Below are 21,119 nucleotides of genomic sequence, written 5' to 3'. Positions count from 1 at the left end.
CGGTTACCTCCGAGACCGCCTTCTGCCGCAGATTCCCTCCCACAGACCGGTACGCTCCCACAGAGTGGGTCTCCTCAGGGTGCCGTCGGCCAAGCAGTGTCGGCTGGCGACCCCCAGGGGGAGGGCCTTCTCTGTGGGTGCCCCTACCCTCTGGAATGAACTACCCCCCGAGATTCGGATGATTCCGGATCTCCTTACCTTCCGTCGCGCCCTCAAGACATGGCTCTTTCAGCAAGCGGACCTGACCTAGGGAGGTTTTTATACTGGGTTCATTTTTAGGAATTTGGAAGACACAACTCTAAAATCTGGTTTAATTCGGTTTTAAGGGGGGGATTGTATATATGCTTTTGTTTTAAATATGTTGTGCGCCGCCCTGAGTCCCGCAGGGAGAAGGGCGGCATATAAATTAAATTAAATAAATAAATAAATAAATGATACCTTATCTTCAAAACAAACCTATGAGGAAAGTTAGGGTCTTTACCTAAAGCATGGGTGGGCAACTGTGGCCCTTTTACGACCTATGGACCAACTCCCAAAATTCCTGAGCCAGCATGCTGGCTCAGGAATTCTGGGAGTTGAAGTCCACAGGTCATAAAGGGGCCATAATTGCCCACCCCTGGCCTAAAGATACTCAAGGAAGTTCATATCTGAGGAGATTTAAAAGGATCTCCTTGATTCTACTCTAATATTCTAACCACTGTTATCCTACTGACATGAGACTAAAGGGGAAAAAAGCCAAGTGTGACCAGGAATGGATTTGGCCATGCAAAGACAATAATCATCATTTAATTTAGATATTCTTTTCTCTTTACCCCTCCCATCCTCCTCCTCCTCCTCCATTATTCTTTAGCTTTAAGTATATAGTTTTTGCACCAGCTTCCAAGTGGGCATTCCAACAAAAGTGACATAGATCCATATGGTGGAGTCCTTGGTACACTCTGAACTTGGTTGTTTGCTTGCAGACGTGTCATTAACCAGCTAGATAACATCATGGTGTTACCCAGTCAGGAAATGAAATAACTGCAAGTAAACAACCAAGCACAGAGACTACTAAGGATTCCACTATTCAACCCTGAGTTACATACAGTCCTCTTCTGTTGATCCCCACAATGTGCCTGTAGTTTTTCTAGGGGGGAAAAACGTAGAAGTTGTGCTGAAAGTTGTGGTCCTGATGATTTTTCAAGCCTAATTTGCTGTCATTTTTTCCTAACAAAGTCGCGGTACAATACATTTTAGCTAGTCAAGAAAACCATTTCTGAGGTTTGGTGTCATTTCTTTGACTTGTGCTCCACTTTTTGGCATTTTTAAAGTGATAACACTTCAGTTTAATGAGCCATTTTGGGGAAAAGAATTTATTAAATCTGAATTTAAGAAATAAATATTTGCATAATTACATAGTTGACATGTTTATATTATCTGTGTAATGGAAAAGACATAAAAAGTCAAATAGTAATTATGATAGAAATGGAGGCAAATGGCATAATTACATAGTTGACATGTTTATATTATTTGTGTAATGGAAAAGACATAAAAAGTCAAATAGTAATTATGATAGAAATGGAGGCAAATGACTTAAGCTACATCAAGTGTCCAGACAAAATTTGTGGATGAGATCTGAAGACACATTTTATCCACTGCATCCAGACTCCATTAAATGGGAATCCCATTAAATTGTGGTATCACAATAATGTCACAGTGCTTTAGATTAACTTTCTTCTCCCAATGGAGATGAAGAAGCCAATTCCAGCCTTTTTTATTGTACTGGCAACATGCACACTACATCTACTTACTCTGCTAATGAAACACCAGAAGACCCTATGCATGCCTCTTTTAGAGAACATGCAAATAAATGTGTTTGGGTTTTTTTGTTTTTTGTTTAGAGTGAGCATGGAGGATTGACCTTAAATAATCAGGTGAATGGGAAAGGAAAGGTATTGCTGTATTTAAAATGCTCATTCCAGACGGTCTTCCATCCTTGAGCAGTTACGGAATATTACAAGAATAAATGCACTAATGGAATCTGGGAAAGAAGAAGGTCATGGGGACTAGAAACAAGGTAGGGAAACATGCAGGGTAGAACTTTGGGAATTCCCTCAATTGTTCACCAACAGTGGCCATAGGAGGAGTTGGTATTTTTTTATATAGTATAATAAAGTAACATGCATCTCTCTGTGTGTATTTTACTCCTAAGGACTAATGATGCATGTATGTGTATTGTTTGGTATGTTTGTGTGACAGAGGAGGGGGTAGGTATATACATGTTGCTTGGATCTCTGAGGATCTACTCAGGATGTCTCATGAGTAGGTGAAACCCATGAACAACAGCCTATCTTCTAATGCAGTGGTCCCCAACCTTTTCCATACCCCACACGCCTAGAACACTTCTGATATATTTTCGCACCCCTTACAAAAGTTCAAAATAACGGCAACGAATTATGCATATACACTATAATTTTGAAAACCCAAGTTTTCGCACTCCCTGGAATATCGTCTCGCACCCCCAGGGGGTGCGAGCACCCCTGGTTGGGAACCCCTGTCCTAACACATAACCTCCATCAGTTGGGTTTCCATAACACATTAAACCATAAACTAGCCAACCACACTTTAGCTGAGCAGATTCTGCAGTTCCACCCTGTGTGGCCAAATTGAAGTTCCTTAGGCTGTGTAGACCCTGAAAATTCAATTAATTACAAACCACGATTAAATTAATCACAAGTAAACCTCTTGTCTGAGCACAATCTCAATATTTCCATAAGCTGTACTATAGGAAAAGAAAAAGAAAAAAAAACAGGAGCCAGTTACAGACAAATCTTATCCTCAAAGTGCAAAAAAGCTTTTTGGGTAGTTAGTAACATTTTTTTTCTGTGTAGTGTGATAAGGTGCACCTGCTGAAATTCCTCTTGCATTTTGTGCAGCTGCTGAAGCCCAATTGAGCACTCTCTTCATTTTGGCGTTTGGGATTGGAAGATTGTTTTCAAACTTGGGTGTGTATTTGCCGGCTGTTATTTAGTCCTCCTTCTCCACCTCCTCCTTTCCTTCTATGTAGTCAGAGTCTTCCTTTGGGGCCTCTCTCATCATTTTCTTCATCTTTATTTCTTTTTTTTGCCCTCTAGGTAAGTGTGCCAAATCCTTTTTATTTGTTTGTGACAGGGAGAAAAAGGGGGCTAGGGGCTGATCTTTTTATTATACAGTATCATTTTCTATACTTTAAAGACTTGGCAGATAAAAAGCATGGGAGTCCGTGTGAAAGATTACCAGCCTGGCTGAAATTTTCAACCAGAAAGCAAAGTTGGTATTTTAGGAGAAAGGGGATTTAAAGTAGAATTCAAAGAAGGTCACTGGTATGTAATATGAAAACCATGAGGTTATTGACAAGGATATTTGAATCATCATTATCCTGATTAACTTAAAGTATGAGTAGTCTTGTATTATGTTTCTGAAATGGTCTTTTTACTGCAGCGGAAATGTTCTGAATTGGTTATAAATATATTGTGCTCAGTAGGTGTTTTCTAACAGGTTTTGAAAAACTATGATAGTTCAAAGAATTGATAGAAAACAGGGTTTTTTATGTTTGAGAACAAGCAATAACAAAGGCTGGATGCTTGTGTGTGTGTGTGTGTGTGTGTGTGTGTCTCCCATTAAACATACACACACACTAGTCTTGGTAATGCTTCCATTTTAATTGGTACCAGCTTACTAATATAATCTATTGATTACTTGGGTAATAAGCCCAGTTTCATCTCAGTGGAGCTTGCTTCTAAGTAGACACAACTTTTCAAATATTTGGTGTGTATGTGCTTTGTAAATGTAAATAATAAAGACAGGGTCCAGTGTGATCCCTATCCTTTCTTGGTTAGGCTGAAAATAGCTTGTGACTTTAGAGCAGGTGTTGTGTGTCTTTCTGAGATATCTACTGAGTGGAAGGGAAGAGAGAGCCAAGGTCTAAAAATAGGCAAACTTTTAAACTGTCTTAGTATGAAAAAGTCCTTGTGACAAGGAGAAGGACATTTTGTAAAATATATCTCTATTATAAAGAGGAAGAAAACATGTTAAGATGGTTTCCTAAGAAATATAAAATGAGGCAACTTGTTGATGAGTTGTTCAGTAACTATTAACAGGAAGTACTGATGGAATAATAATATAATAGAAAAAAGTATCATTGAACTTAGAATAATCTTTTTAAAAAGTTCTTAAACAGGCATTACTTTAATAGTAAACAAAATTCAGCTGTATCACCCTGAAGAGCACACCAGACACATGTGAATAACACTATAGTCCAAAAGCATATAGGGCAGGCATGTCAAACTCGTGACGTCACGTGACGTCGCGCAACGTACCGGAGCTTTTTTGCCATTGCCGGCAATGGGGTGGGCGCGGCTCTGGTATGATGAAACCGGCCCGCGGGCTGGCAGTTTGACACCCCTGATATAGGGTATAAAAACATATTAAAATCAGTAAACAGATGCATGGATTAAAGCTGAACATTTTATTTCATAGTATTTTCTTCCTGCTCCAGACAGCATCTTCCTAATGAAAACTCACAACTGGCCTCTCTTATGCAAAGAAAGATTTCCAACTTCTACTGTAGGTTTAATGAATTTTACAATCATACTTCCTTCCTTTGATATGCGTTATCCAAAATCAGAACTCTGAAACTGATACATACAAGATCACAAAAGGTGTATCATTGCAGTTCTTTGAAAAACAATTGGATGCTTGTTCAATACCAAACCAAGTATGTGAAGAAACTTGCTTCCTATTCTTAGCCATTGTACTTCATACTATTCAGATACCTTAAAGTGGAGAATTCAGTGTACTGTAAATAGCACTAGCAATAGTAATAGCACTTAGACTTATATACCGCTTCACTGTGCTTTACAGTCCTCTCTAAGTGGTATACAGAGTCAGCATATCGCCCCCAACAATCTGGGTCCTCATTTTACTCACCTTGGAAGAATGGAAGGCTGAGTCAACGTTGAGCTGGAGAGACTCGAACTGTTAGCAGCCAGCAGAATTAGCCTGCAATACTGCATTCTAACCATTGTGCCACCATGGCTCCAATCTGTGATATAATTCCAATGCTCCATGAAGGTTTCTTGCCCCCCCAAATCCACAATACAATTGTGGATGTGTATCTATTAAATATATACAGACACACAAATGTACATACATACTCACCCATATTTCTGTACAGTACATTGCTATCCTGTTCAGTGTTTGTTTGTTTGTTTGTTTGTTTATTTAAATTTGTATACCGCCCTATCTCCCTTACAGGACTCAGGGCAGTGAACAGGCGATAATAAAAATCACAATAAATATCTATTCTAAAATCAGATTAAATAAATAAAGGCCTGCTCTAAAATACCCCATATAAAAACCTGTACTAAAACGTAATTAAGACTACGCCAGGCCGGCCGCACGGAATAGATGGGTTTTCAGGGCTCGGTGAAAAAGGCGCAGGTCCGCAGTTGTACGTAGGTCGGGGGGTAGGTCATTCCAGAGGGCAGGAGCTGCCACAGAGAAGACTCTCCCCCTGGGGGTCGCCAGCCAGCATTGACTGGCCGACGGCACTCTAAGGAGGCCCTCTCTGTGGGAGCGGACTGGTCGAAGGGAGGTATTTGGTGGGAGGCGGTCTTGCAAATACCTAGGTCCACTGCCATGGAGCGCTTTAAAGGTTGTTACTAACACCTTGAAGCGCACCCGGAAGGCCACAGGCAGCCAGTGCAGCTCACGCAGGAGAGGTGTTACATGGGAGTATCTAGAGGCCCCAAAGATCCCTCGCGCGGCCGCATTCTGAACTAGCTGGAGCCTCCAGGTGCACCTCAAGGGGAGCCCCATGTAGAGAGCATTGCAATAGTCCAGTGCATTTTCTGTCTTACTCAGACATTTTATAATTAATACAGGGTTACTCTGGATGAGACACAAGTCTAGCAATGCCTTTTTCTTAATACTCAATGGAACAGAATTCTGAAAAAAATTGCAAACCAGGGTAATTATTGCCAAGTAATTCTTATAGTAAGTTATAATATTTCTATGTGAAAAAGATAGACACGATAATATGACAAGTATTCATTTAGTGTTCATCTTCATTTTACAGCTCACAATGGGAAATAACTACCGTAATTGGCCAAATCTAGTTTAGTCACTCATACTCAATGCAGTGTCAAGAGAAAAGGGCATAAGCATGCAATCAAACCCCTTATCCTTCTGTTCTAATGCTGCTTCTCTGAACTAGCTGAAACTACTAGCATTCAGAATTTTCTACTAATTTGAATTTCCTTTTTCACTGAGCATAACCTAGGGAACTACTACTGTGGTACATATGCAGAAAAGCATTTGTTTCCCTGAAATACACAGATTTTTTTTTAACAATTTCCCGAGGGCGTCATTATTTAGTTTGAGAAAGCATGCAAACAACAAAGTTGGAATTGCCATCAGCTGCTATTTTTCTAGGCAGAATGAAACTCTGCTGCAACTGGCTTCATCCCAGAAAATGTGTCAGCTTAATTCTTCATTTAAGACATCGTAACACATAATCCTTTGGACCAGAGTAACATTGCAAAGTCTTTATAGCATTCATTAATACAATATCCATGTCCATAATTCAGATATATCAGGGTATCCAAATTCACTTCTGGTATGAAACGGGTATGAACTGTTTTAATTCTCTGACTATTGAAATCCAAAAGCCGTCAGATCACCTCCTGGATAGTAATTGCTGCTTGATGGGATGAAAAGAAATGTGGTTTGCTGCAGATGCTGGATATACTGAGTATATTATGCAATTGCCATAAACCATATTGTTGACTTGGGCATACAATGTCACTAGCATAGGTATCAGAAGAATGAATCTTCTGGGTTCTCCCTTTTTGTAGAGACCTGAAGGAAAAAGAGGAAGTTATTTTGGACATTCTATAATAATAATAATAATGATAAAGTTGGAAGGTACCTCGGAGGTCATCTAGTCCAACCTCCTGCTCAGGCAGGAAACCCTATACCATTTCGGACAAATGGCTGTCCAGTTTCTTCTTAAAAACTTCCAGTGTTGGCGCATTCACCGCTTCGGGAAGCAGGTTGTTCCACTGGTTAATTGTTCTAACTGTCAGGAAGTTTCTCCTTAGTTCTAGGTTGCTTCTCTCCTTGATTAGTTTCCATCCATTGCTTCTTGTCCTGCCTTCAGGCGCTTTGGAGAATAGCCTGACTCCCTCTTCTTTGTGGCAGCCCCTAAGATATTCCCAAATCAGAGACTTGAATAACAGACCCTCTCTATCCCTATCATTCCAAAAACATACATGTTACAGAGAGAATACCTATCCAATGGTGTGCTTCAGTGCAGGGCATTTTTATTGTGAGTCAGCAACAGGAAGCACCAAAAAAAAGCAAAATGTACAGATGGAAAGTAATTATTTTAAAATCAATAATAAAAAAGGAAGAAGATGGAATTGTTGTGAGAGAAGAGCGCCCATGCTGGTGTTCTTTTAATATGATGTGATTAGTACTGAGTAGTCTACCTCTGATTGCATTTAACAACAGGAAAGAATAATTTAAGCAGTTGTATGGAAGAGTGTTCTGTGCTTCTTTAAAGACATCAGATATGTTCTGAACTGAATTCCCATTGGACATATCCAGCCGAGGTGGTAGGGGCACAATCTGATAGTGTGTTCTGGGATGAGTTGGAATTAGTGATTCTTGAGAAAATAAACAGGGTTCTTTGTGTTGTTAGCTTGTGTTGTTTGTTGGACCCGGGCCATTCTTGACTTGTTGAAGGTGGCTAGGACATCTTCTATAATGGGATTCAAATGATGCTGCTGGCCTTTTTGAGAGAGGGATGGTTCTGAAGGCCTTGAAAGAGGCTGTGATATACCCCATCTTCAATAGGCCCAATTATTTTAGATGAGTATCATCCTGTCTCCAATCTTTCCTTTTTAGGGAAGATTGTTGGAATTTCTCCAGGTGAGGCTGGAATTTCAGAGGATCCTGGAGGAAGCAGATTATCTGGATTAAGTTCAGTCAGGGTTGATGACTTGTGATGGAGCCAGGATGGGGGATGATGTATCAGCAGTTTTCAATACCACCCATCATGGTACCCTTCTGGACCAAGTCCAACACAGTGGATACATTCTAGATATCCTAAATTAAATAGTGTTGTCTTTTGATACAGAGGAATTGCAGCTTTTCTATAGTTGTGCCTGTTCTCTGGAGAGAGAGAGAGAGATTATATTTTATTATTTATTACTGGGATTGTACACTTGCTATTACTTTAGAAGTGTGGAAGATACTGGAAATACCTAAATAAACCTGTATATAAATAAATTGTCTATTGCCAACCATGAAAAGCAGGCTAAAACTGTTGACTTCGGCGTCAGTTGTTTTGCCTCTTGCAATCTTCAAGATGTTCATCTAAAATTGAGCTCTCTTTGCTGCCAGGTATCCAGCATGGACTATAACCAAAGCACCAGTGACCAGCCTGGGCAGCAACAGTCACCTTCTGCAAACACCCCTGAAGATCTGTCTTCTCAGAATGGCTGTGGGAGAGCAAGTGAGACCCTGCTTCCTCAGTCGCCTGAGAACGCAGCCCAGGCTGAGCCTGAAATAAAAGTCTGTGATATATCTGAGATGCTGAGCCAACAGCTGGAGGACATTCTTAAAACCTACGGGTCAGCTGCCTGTCTGGAGGAGGAAGGAAACACGAAAGCAACAGGCGGACCTGAAAAAGGAGAATCGGTCAATCCCGAAGATGGGGACTGTGAGGATGGCCACGATGAGGCTGAGAAAGAACAGGTCCCTTTGGAGGATGCCTCTGGATTCAAAGAGGCCAGTATTCCGAAAGAACAAAAACCGGAAAAGAAAATGCTGAAAGGATTAGGCAAGTAGTGATTTGTGTAACTGAAATGCAGAACTTAAGTGCGAGTCATTGCTGGTATTGGAGAAAACATGACAAGGGTCTCTGTAAAATGTCAGCATTTGGCATTGATCCCGCCTGCTCTCTTCTCCACCGTTGCAAAAAAAAAAAAAGTATGATTTTTTTTCCTGAAAAGTGGGGACTTGCTTTGTTTTCAAGTGAAAAGTTTGGAAAATTAGAAACAGTTTCGGGCAGCAATAATAATGGGAGTGAGTAGCATTTGATCAATAATGGGCACTTTTGTATGTTGGGTTCCAGATGTGCGAGGGTGTTTATTTTTATTTAATAATAATAATAATAATGATAAAGTTAGAAGGGACCTTGGAGGTCATCTAGTCCAACCCCCTGCTCAGGCAGGAAACCCTATACCATTTCGGACAAATGGCTGTCCAGTTTCTTCTTAAAAACTTCCAATGTTGGTGCATTCACCGCTTCTGGAGGCAGGTTGTTCCACTGATTAATTGTTCTAACTGTCGGGAAGTTTCTCCTTAGATCTAGGTTGGTTATTTGGTTATTTAGCAATAGCAATAATCTATAAAGCTTCACAGTGCTTTATAGCCCTCTCTAATAATAATAATAATAATAATAATAATAATAATAATAATAATAATAATAATAATAATAATAATAATAATAATAATAATAATAATAATAATAATAATAATAATAATTTAATTTATATACCGCCCTTCTCCCGTAGGACTCAGGGCGGTGCACAGCATATTAAAACCGATACAAACAAAATACATCAAAAAACAAAAAAAACCCATAAAACCAAATTAAAAGCCAAATATTGGAAGCTGTGTGTCAATTAAAATTTTCTTAAAATCATCCCTACCTAAAATCCTCCCTAGGTCAGGGCCGCTTGCTGGAAAAGCCATGTCTTGAGGGCGCGGCGGAAAGTAAGGAGATCCGGAATCATCCGGATCTCGGGGGGTAGTTCGTTCCAGAGGGTGGGGGCACCCACAGAGAAGGCCCTCCCCCTGGGGGTCGCCAGCCTACATTGCTTGGCCGACGGCACCCTGAGGAGGCCCGCTCTGTGGGAGCGTACCGGTCTATGNAGATTTCGCCCCCTATAGTCAGCGATGGGGTCAGCTGACTATGCCGAGGCGCCGGCAGCCACAGCCACTCGGTCTTGGAGGGGTTGAGCCTGAGTCTGTTCCTCCCCATCCAGACCCGTACGGCCTCCAGGCAACGGGCCATCACGTCAAGGGCATCGTTGGGGTGGCCTGGGGTGGAAATGTACAGCTGCGTATCGTCTAAGCAGTTTACAATGTTAGTATATTGCCCCCAACAATCTGGGTCCTCATTTTACCGACCTCGGAAGGATGGAAGGCTGAGTCAACCTTTATCCTGCATTTCCTGGGTCAAGGCATAATGCAGATGGGAATCTCCCCCCATTTTATTCCCACAACAATAACCCTTAGAATCAAGTGAAGATCAGAAAGAGTGAGGGCTAAAGCCACCCAATAACTTCAATGATGGAATAAGAATTTGAATCTAGGTCTTTTCAGCCCAGCATCCCAGTCCACCAGTTTGGCCTTCTCAGTTTTTTGATGTGTTAAATAATGCATCTTTCTCCTATGTAATGTTTCCACTATAAAACAAAGTATATAGTTATTTTATTTATTTTTATTTATTATTAAATGTATTCTCTGCCTTTCTGCTTATATACCCCCTAGAAAGGCTTACAATAATGTAAGCAAAACGCAACAGTAAAATATACGGTACACACTCATTGATAAGCTGAGAATTTTAGGTGCCAAAATACACTCCCAAAATTGGGTTCAGTTATCCATGAGTAAGTACAATAGTTGTGTTTTGTTTTTTTAAAGACAATTAAAAGCTTGACTGTTGAGATCATTTTTCCATTGTCCTAAATGCTGAAAAAGTGGACAGCTTTCTGAATCCTGAAAGCCATGGATGTAGTCCTCGACTTACGACCACAACGGAGCCCAAAATTCCTGTTGCTAAGTGAGACAGTTAAGCGAATTTTGCCCCATTTTTATGGCCTTCCTTGTCACAGTTGTTCAGTGAATCACTGAAGTTGTCAAGCTAGTAACACGGTTGTTAAGTGAATCTGGTTTCCCCATTGACTACGCTTGGCAGAAGGTTGCAAAAGGTGATCACGTGACCCCAGGACCCTGCAACCGTCATAAATGTGAGTCAGTTGCCAAGCATCTGAATTCTGATCACTTGACCATGGATATCCTGCAACCATCTTAAGTGTGAAAAAGGTAATAAATCACTTTTTTCAGTTCCATTGAAACTTCAGCTGGTCATTAAATGAACTGTTTTAAGTCAAGGACTACCTGTACAGAAGAATATCTTAAATGGCCAATTTCTAGCAATGACAGCATCTTCAGCAGAACAATAAAGCATCTTCTTTTAGAGATTCTGGACCTAAACCAGGGGTAGGCAACCTTGGCTCTTTTATGACTCGTGGACTTCAACTCCCAGAATTCCTGAGCTAGCCATGCTGGCTCAGGAATTCTGGGAGTTGAAGTCCACGAGTCATAAGGCTCAAGAATTCTGGGAGTTGAAGTCCATGAGTCATAAAAGAGCCAAGGTTGCCTACCCCTGACCTAAACTATTGGGGACTTTAAAGGTAAAAAAACCCCTGCACCATAAATTGTATCTGGATGGCAGCTTCTTAATAGTAGATCATTCAGGGCAGGCTTCATATAATCCTTTCTAACACCCTGCCTGTGTTAGAGGTTTGCTCCACACATTTTGCACCAATTGCCATTTTTCAAAATGTTTTATTTATTTATAAACCTTATAGGCCACACTAATCCCCCCTCAATATATAATTGGGATTTAAATTGGGATTAAAACAAGAAAAAGGTTTTTAAGAAACTATGAAACTGGGAATCAGAAAAGCACTAACAGTAAAAAAAAAAAAAAAGAAAGAAAAAAAATCTCACAAGAGGCAGTCAGACAACCCAATCCTCCTTGATGTGATAAAGCTGCCAGGTTTGCAGATGTTTCATTAGGTAACGTGAGTACATTGCACTGCACTGATGATGTTACCTAGTTGGATAATGAAAGGTCTGCAAGCAAACAACCAAGTTCAGAGAACACCAAGAATTCCACAGTTCAACCCTGAGCTACCTATAATTCTCTTCTATTGGGACATGGATAATTGTCACCAAGTTGAGCCAACTCAAAAAGGGGGTTAATTAGTGTATTAGCCATAGTTGTGCAAACACAACCCTTCCCATAGCTGCTGCTTGCAAATCCAGTGACAGCTGAGTATCAAAAAGCACTCCCAAATGCCACAGCCTTTCTCCCTCAAAAACTATTTAAATTTTATGTTATCTCTCCTTATTTCATCTATTTGTCCCTACTTTTGTAATATAGCCCATAAACACACCACAGCAGTGGTGGGATTCAGCCAGTTCGTACCACTTTGGCAGAACCGGTAGCTAATTTTTTGTTGCCCAGGCCCAGAATGGACTTCCGGAAGCAGCATCCACACAGAGAACCGGCTGTTCACATATTTGAATCCCACCACTGCACCACAGTCTTTAATAAAGAGCCTCTGTAGATTTCTCTCATTAGACATGTCAGTTTTGCCATCTCCCCCAAGTCCCTAACTTCACATATCCAGTCTTCCACGTTTGGAGCTTCTTTATTTTTCCATTTCTGCCCATATAATAATCTTGCTGCAATAATCATATACAATAATAAGACACCGTGCATTTTACTCAGTCCTTCTTCCATAAACCCTAATAAGTACAGTTCTGGTTTCATCTGACAAGGAATTCCTATTATGAATGAAGGCAAACATACTTGTCCCAGGTTAATGTTGCAGGATCAAGTCTGAGTCCAGAGAAAGCAGTTCCCCAAGGATGGGCTCCAGCACAAGTCCAAAAGCTTAGGAGACTAAATCTCCGGTCCTGGTGACCGACTCAGATTCGATTCCTATTATTTTCACCAATGTCCTGTGGATCGCTGACCAAAATATTTTGCCCAAATCTATCACAAGGATAATATGTTTCATCCCTTTTTCCACATTTCCAACATTTGCACGAAATATTCTTATAGAGTTTTCATAGTTTCACAGTTGTCAAATGCCATCTCTACATCAATTTGTAAAAACTTTCTCTTAAATTATTGCACAAAGTGAATTTAATTTTGATGGAATTCTGTTCCAAAGAGGCAAAGGACTTTCCCTAGCCCGGGGTAGGCAACCTTGACTCTTTTATGACTCATGGACTTCAACTCCCAGAATTCCCGAGTCAGCTATGTTGACTCAGGAATTCTGGGAGTTGAAGTCCACGAGTCATAAAAGAGCCAAGGTTGCCTACTCCTGCCCTAGCCCTTTCGTGCAGATATTAATTGGCATAGGGAACAAGATATAATTATATGGAACATAATTTGTTAGTGACAAGGATATTGAATAGTTTTTCCTGCACCATCTTCTGGCTATGCCCTGACCCAAAAAGCCAGAATCGCTGCAACAGTGTTGAAAAATAGTGCCCAACCCTATGGGACATCTCGGAAATATAATATTGTTAACATTTAGGTTTCTGCATTCTTTTAGCTTGTCATCTCACAAAACACAATTATTTTAATTTCTGGATAAAAAGTAGGTATAAAGTTGATGTAGCAGCAGAAAAGGAAAACCATGGAATGTATCATCAGTAGGTGTTCTGTGCATCATCTTCCTGATCTTTTAAAATACAGAAGCACCAAAACCTGATTAGTCAGTTTTCAGATTAAGATATATTCGTGCAATCTTAATTTTTTTCTGACGCATTCTCACTTTGATCGCTTATCCTATTTTTCTGATTCAGGAAAAGAGGCTACCCTGCTAATACAACATCTGACCAAGCTGAATACACCAGAAGAGAAATTGGAGCTCTTATTTAAGAAGTATGCTGAACTGGTTAGTATAGCACTTATGAAGATCTGTGGTAGGGAGGGGGGAACTGTTTAAAAACATGTCTTATGTGATGCAAAATGGCCAGATTGCAACTTGGAAGCAGATACAGTATCTTTTTAAGATCCCTGATAAAAGCATTGAAAATGCCATCTTAAATTTGGGGAAGGGAAGATTCCTCCACTCATTTGCCTTTCTTAGTTATATTGTATAAGACACATAAGTATGATCAATATTCTGGGTCAGCTGGAAGAGTTGGAGGACACTATACTGGAATGGTTCTTCTCTTTCATAAGGAGGTGATTTCAGTCAGTGGCCTTGGGGGAGGAGAGGTCAGACCAGGGGTCTTCAAACTTGGCCCTTTTATGACTTGTGGACTTCAACTCCCAGAATTCCTCAGCCAGCATGCCTGGCTGAGGAATTCTGGGAGTTGAAGTTCACAAGTCATAAAAGGGCCAAGTTTGAAGAACCCTGGGCCAGACCTTGAACACTCCAATATGGAGTTCCTGCAGTTTGACTCCCTCCCTTATTCTTTTAATATATCTGAATCTATTCTGTTAAGTCACACATTGCTTCAGCAGGAGGCATCACCAATATTTACATTTCTAAATACATATCTCCACCTGAGACAAATGGGAGTCCACTCCCAATGTGTTTGAAGTCTGTCCAGGGTAGAGAGTAAGGGAGATGACCTTGACAGAAATATGCAAGAGCAGAGAGAGATGAAACATTATTTAACCTTGGAGACAAGAGTATATTTGGAAGTAGCTTGAGGCAAATAGCTCCCTGGTTCACTAGGGTATAAGAAGAACAAGCAGGCTTCAAGTTTCTCTTATTATAACTTAACTCAGTAACTTGTAGTTGTGGAGTCAATTTCCAGATCTACCTACCTAGTGGGGCCAACTATCCAAGCCTGGAAGGAAACAGGCTCAGATTTGAGCCAAGAAAGACAAAGTGGTTGTTAATTTAGAAGCCAAAAGATTGTATTAACTTTAATGATAGACAAGGTTGTCTTCTTCTTGAAAGAACAGGTCCACAATCTGGAGGGTTATCTGGACTCATAGTTCCTGCTGGAAGTGACCATGATCAAAAAGATTATTTTCTCAGTTTTGTTTACTGCACTGGTTGTGGCCATTCTTGGAATGGGACGCACTGTGTACAATCACTCATATTGTTGCCTCTCACCTGGATTACCTTAATTCATTTTACATACATGGGGCTGCCCTTGATAACCATCCAGAATCTTCAGCTGGTTCAGAATGGACCTGCCTGTGTGATAAGAGGGCAGACCCATTAGCCCATTAGCTGCCATGTTGATCTGGCAGCTCCCTGGCAGTTGGCTTTTGAGTATACTTCTAGGGTTAATCATCTGTTATCCACCTATTTTAAGTCGAGTCTACTCCTCTGATGCATACAAGTAAAGAGTACCTTACAAAGGGTTCCATCTGTGAAGACTTCAGGAGGTTTGGAAGCAGGTCATTCTATGGAAAACTTGCCCTTAAAGGAAAAAGAGATGCTTTCTCTTGTGACCTTCGGAAGGCTTGTTGAGACCTATATATTTCAGAACGTCTTTAGACTGCAGTAATTCTACCATGGCATATTCAGGGTGCTGTGTCATATGCAGGGCAACAAAATTTTAGATCCCAGTTTTGTTGCCCTGCATATTTATTTATTTATTTATTAAATTTATATACCGCCCTATCTCCCTTGCGGGACTCAGGGCGGTGAACAGGCGATACTAAAAACCACGATAATAAATAAATAGTTTGTTTTAAAATCGAATTAAATAACAGGCCTGTTCTAAAAACACACCCGTAAAAAAAACCCCATATGACACAACACCATGAATATGCTATGGTAGAACTACTGCAGTGTGATGCAGTCATTCTTTTTTTTATTATATTATTTTATTGTTGTTATGAAGATTTGCTGGCTTGTAGACTGTTAATTAGTTAGCTTGATAAAAGAGGCGTTGCAGGAAGAGAATCAAGAATCTGTAGCACCTTTCCCAACTAACACATCTTATTAAGTACTTTTGGCATTTTTATTTCATGTATTTATTTATTCAGTTCTATTTAGTCAATCTCAATTCTATTGACTGTGAGCAAACAATATCATAATAATTGAAAACATAAAAACATAAGAAGAGTTATATTTTTATTATCAATTCCTTGTTATATATAATCTGTATAAAATCCAAGTATGATTGGACACACAAATTCTTTGTGTGTCCAATCACATTTGGAAAAAAAGGATTCTATTCTATTCTATATTCTATTCTATTCTATTCTATTCTATTCTATTCTAGTCTAGTCTAGTCTAGTCTAGACTAGTCTAGTCTAGTCTAGTCTAGTCTAGTCTATTTGTCAGTTGGATTTTATTATATTCCTTGTAATATAATGTGCTAGATGGAAAAAGTATTACCAGATTTCTGAATAAAAGAGATATAAAAGTCTTCATAAATAAATGCATTCTTTGCCATCTATTCCAGAGGTTCCCAACCTTTTGGGCACCAGGGACCCAGAGGTTTTTCCGCGGCCCAGAGGGAGATGGTTTTGTGTGTTGCCTGCATCTTACAGATGTGGCTTTGCTTGTTTGTGCAGCCCAGTTGCTGGCATGCCACGGCCTGGTACTGGTCCATGGACCGGGGGTTGGGGACCCCTGATCTATTCCATCTCCCATCACTCAGCCAGCATTTTGAACACACCCTTCTCCAGACACCAATTTGAATTGCACATCACTTAATTTTACTTTGAATGGAATATATGGAAATAATAATTTGGAAATGGAATAATTAATTGAAGAACTGATAACATTTGGTGCAGAATCGGGAATGGAGAAATTAATTGGGGGTGATCCTTAACCAACCTTTGATTTCTCATTTAATTTTGGTGTGAATGAAACCAAGCCAAAGTTTTTTTCTGGGTATTTTTTTCCCTTTTGCCACTTGTCCACTGCCAGTGCAAGTTAGAAAATCTATTTTATTTGAAGTTATTTGGAAGAAAATTAGCTTTTTTGCCTTCTATGGAATTTAAATAAATTCCAATAATGATTCTAAATATCCATGTTACCTGCGGGGGGGGGGGGTCATGTCTATTAAATGCCTAAGAACTACCTTGTCCCAAGCTCTCTTGTTTTATTCTTGTCCACATACTTTCAGCTGGAAGAACATCGTTCTGAACAAAAAAAGCTGAAGTATCTGCAGAAAAAACAGACACAGCTCATAAAGGAGAAAGACCAATTACAGAGTGAACACAGCAGAACCATCCTAGCCCGGAGCAAATTGGAGAGTCTGTGTAGGGAACTCCAAAGACACAACAAAACCCTGAAGGTAATGAGAAGAGAAGATCTTTAGGAGAAATCAGAAGAAAAAGTTAAGTTCACTTAATATCCTTGGTTCACAATAGATTGGGAAGGATCTTTCACTCTTAAATATTGAAAATTAGTAGCAACAAAATGGTTTCTTGCTTCTGTCTAAACCAGGGGTAGGCAACCTCTGCTCTTTTATGACTCGTGGACTTCAACTCCCAGAATTCCTGAGCCAACCTGGCTCAGCTTGGAAACCTCTCCCTTTCCCCTCAGCATGGCTGGCTCAAGAATTCTGGGAGTTGAAGTCCACGAGTCATAAAAGAGCCAAGGTTGCCTACACCTGGTTTAAACTATACTTTGGAAAGAATTGAAACCTGCTCCTATATTGTGCATAATTTAATTTTGTCTCCTGGATTCCCACTTTTATGTAAAATAACTGAAGCCAGATTTACAGAGATATAACCCAGATTTTTTCCATTGGTATCTCCAGTGGCAATGCATGGAAACTGATGCTGTGTTATAATGCTTTTCTTCAGTTTTATGTGCATCAACAAAGTGTGAGGTATACGAGTGGACACTTTTGGGTGAGCTCAGTACAGTTAAAATATCAATTTCTCCAGAACTTTCTCATAAAATAGTCAATAATGCAACTAAAGAAATTGATCCCAGTCACATGTTGGCCACTATTACATCATTGCTCCTTCCAGATTTAGGATGCCAAAAGTAATGCAAATACATGTTCTTGGCTGCAGAAGTGGCCTACATCTGATGTAAGTTAATGTAAAACTAATTAAAGCAGCATCCAAAGCCCAATAAATATAACTCAGATAGATAACAACCCTTAATCGTCTTTGGTGATCTCAAAAAACTAATGCTGAATCTAGCTGGTATGACCCAATTGTTGTATTACAGGAGGGGACTCTTCAGCGAGCAAGAGAAGAAGAAGAAAAAAGAAAGGAGATCACAAATCATTTCCAGAGCACATTGAATGATATCCAAGCACAGATTGAGCAGCAAAGTGAGAGGAACATGAAGTTGTGCCAGGAAAATACTGAGCTTGCTGAGAAACTGAAAAGCATCATTGATCAGTATGAAGTCAGAGAGGAGGTAAGAGCAAATATGGCAAATAGTCCTTGTTTATTGACTGCTTCATATAGCAACCATTTGCAGTTAAATCAGTGATAAAAAAAAGTAACTCTGTGACCAATCCCTGCATTTATCACCTTCACAGGTCTGTAAAGCAAAAGAAAACTGAAGTAATATCATAAGTACAGTCACATTTTCACTTAGCAACCACTTCGCTAAACAACCAAGTGACTGATTCCAATTATGGTTGCTATATGAGGACTATCTGCACTTTTTAGGATGTTCCCCCAAAGTTGAGAATTAGATACAGCCTTGTGGCACTGGAGTAAGAGTAACCATTCTTCTGTCCCAGATTGTTAATGTTGCAGACATTTTGCAAAATATGCAAAATTTGCAAAATCAATAAGGGGTTTATTCGCCTTGTAATTTCTAATTGAATTAAGTCTAAGCAGTCTAAGCTATACTTTGGACTTTTTGGAGTTTTGCCTATCATCTGTTTTTGTGCATTGTGCCTTGATGATAAGTTCCTTAAATTTCAGAAGCTTGAATGTTCTTTTATGGCTTTCTTAGTAGATTTTTAGTAGATTTTTTCTCTCTCTCCTCCCTAAAGAAGAGATCTATTGTAGTTTTGTTATGTGTACCTCCCTTCATTGCAACTAACATGCCATAGCATTTTTATTCTAGACTCAATATTCGTAACTTAATCATTCCTTTTTATTCTTTATTAAAAAAACCAATGTATTTATTCAGCAACACTGAGGGTCAGTAAGTTAATTGAAGCCCATGAAATGTTGTTTTATTGCTGATGGAGTTTGCCTCCATTATAAGTTTTTATATGGTTGTACTTTGATGTTTATTTTGGTATTGTGCTTTTTATGTAATGTTAGTCACCTAGAGTTGCTGTGGTGAAATGGGCAGCCATATAAATTGAATAAATAAATATCACCAGTAAAATAAACATATTTGGAATGCTGCAAATAAATTTCAGCAGCTATAAAGAAATTATGATGCATGAACTAAGAAAAGCTCTATTTACTTGATCTTGTGTAGCTTGTAATTTCAGAATTGTTTTTATTGGGGATACTTAACATCTTTAAATAATTTAAAAATCTAAATAATCTCTTCCCAACAAACAGAAGTTGAAATAACTTCATAATACTTCTGCTATTTTAAGTTTGTTGTTGTTAACAGCGCAATTCGGTACTTGCCTACTCAAAAATAATTCCCGATGAGACTTATTCCCAGATTCATAGAGAGACTGCAGTCTTAATCATGTACTCTAGCATTCCCCCATCTCTTTATCTCTCTCTCTCTCTGTATTTTTTTTTCCCTTCCAGCATCTTGATAAAATATTTAAGCACAGAGAACTTCAGCAGAAACTGGTAGATGCCAAGTTGGAACAGTCACAAGAGGTCATGAAAGAAGCTGAAGAAAAGCATCAGCGAGAAAAGGAATATGTATTCAATTTTTTTCCTAAGTTGTTTATGTGTAGTTTGTGTTCACCCCTGAAATGCCCTTTGTTTGTTTTATATCCTGTCTTTTATTTTTTTACAACTCAAGTTGATGTGCATAATATTCCTGTCTTCTATTTTCTCCACAACATCAACTTTCTGAGGTTGGACCAAGATAGAGTGACTGGCCCCAAGTCACCCAGAAGGCTTTCATGCCTGAGGCCTAGAATTGATGGCCTCCCAATTTCTCAACCCCTCCATACTCTAACAGACAGGGCTGTCAGACAGGCAGACGGGACTATGACTCTGTTACCAGACTAGAACTGGAGAGATGCAACTGCATCCTTATGGCAGCTCACACAATATCTCTTAGCCCAGTGATGGGCCCAAAAACCGCCCCACCCCTCCTGCCCGCTTCCACCTACTCCGCCCGCCCCGCCTGCCCATAGGGCCACCCACTGCCTCCACAGCCCACTGCAGATCACTCAGGCAGCCCTGCAGTGCCATGGTGGCCACACCCTCCACCCGTGCCCCACAGCATCATCTGCACACGACGGGGTGTGAGGGTGGAGTCTTGTCCCTGCTGCCCGGCTGCCATATCCTTGGTTGCGCTGCTATGCATGGGCCACGCCCGAAGACAACTCTCCTCTGGGGGGGCTGCTGGTAAGGAGGGGGCCATGGAGAAAAGGCGGGGCTGGGGCAACGGCGCACGTGCCCACAGAGAGGGCTCTGAGTGCCGCCTCTGGCATGCGTGCCATAGGTTCGCCACCACTGTCTTAGCCCTTCTTGTTGTCATCAGAGGCAGGAGTGCATCATTTTGAAACTTTAGGAGCCAGAATCACACAGGTCTTCCATTCCAGAATAGGTTATGTTCACCCTCCCTTAAGTATAAAAAGCAGAAGTATCTGCTGGTTTCAGGAAGCAATGGGCTCATTTGTCGTAGTGACATTTGAAACGTCCACTAAGGAGCTCAAGATGTATCTATAAGTCCCCTAATTTCTTCTCCCTGGAATTTTGTGATTACTATTAGTTGAATTAAGATACGATCTGTCTGGAGATTGCTTAACTCCATAACTGAGTAATAATTTGAACCCATATTCTTCCTATCCAATCTACCACAGGTCGTCCTCATTTAACATGCACTTGCTCAGCGACCATTTGAAGTTATAATGGTTCAGCATACTAATGATACTAATTATAGGATACTTATGATAGGTCCTTGTACTTAGTTGTAAGCAAGTAGATCCATTGACAAGGTGCCTATTTTTAGATGAAATATTTCAATAGGTCATGATTCAAAAATTCATTTGAATGTTTAACATATTTTGCAATAGTATCTACAACATAATATATTCTTTATGGCATACCAAATTAGGAAAAAGCTGATCTTTAGATTTTATATCAGACCAAAATGCTTTAGTTTTGAAATTGCTTAAAGTTGCATTTTGCATTAGCAGCAGAATAACCCTGCTGCCCCCTGGTG

General features: G+C 40.0%; 1 protein-coding gene across 1 annotated transcript in view; it reads left to right on the top strand.

Annotated features, from left to right (window-relative positions):
• Positions 1-3,026: 3,026 nt before the first annotated feature.
• Positions 3,027-21,119, top strand: part of TXLNB (taxilin beta) — a 30,002-nt gene continuing 11,909 nt past the window's right edge. Inside the window, exons 1-6 of the mRNA XM_015822176.1 lie at positions 3,027-3,113; positions 8,428-8,866; positions 13,705-13,796; positions 16,951-17,121; positions 18,012-18,206; positions 19,523-19,642. Of these exons, the coding sequence (XP_015677662.1) occupies positions 8,437-8,866; positions 13,705-13,796; positions 16,951-17,121; positions 18,012-18,206; positions 19,523-19,642 (1,008 nt within the window). The 5' untranslated portion in view covers positions 3,027-3,113; positions 8,428-8,436. The remainder of the gene's footprint in view (positions 3,114-8,427; positions 8,867-13,704; positions 13,797-16,950; positions 17,122-18,011; positions 18,207-19,522; positions 19,643-21,119) is intronic.

The sequence above is a fragment of the Protobothrops mucrosquamatus genome, unplaced genomic scaffold (assembly GCF_001527695.2).
Source record: "Protobothrops mucrosquamatus isolate PMUCROS unplaced genomic scaffold, P.Mucros_1.0 scaffold1485, whole genome shotgun sequence".
NCBI classification, from domain to species: domain Eukaryota; kingdom Metazoa; phylum Chordata; class Lepidosauria; order Squamata; family Viperidae; genus Protobothrops; species Protobothrops mucrosquamatus.
Note: the sequence above shows the minus strand (reverse complement) of the source record. Positions and strands in the feature narration are given on the sequence as shown.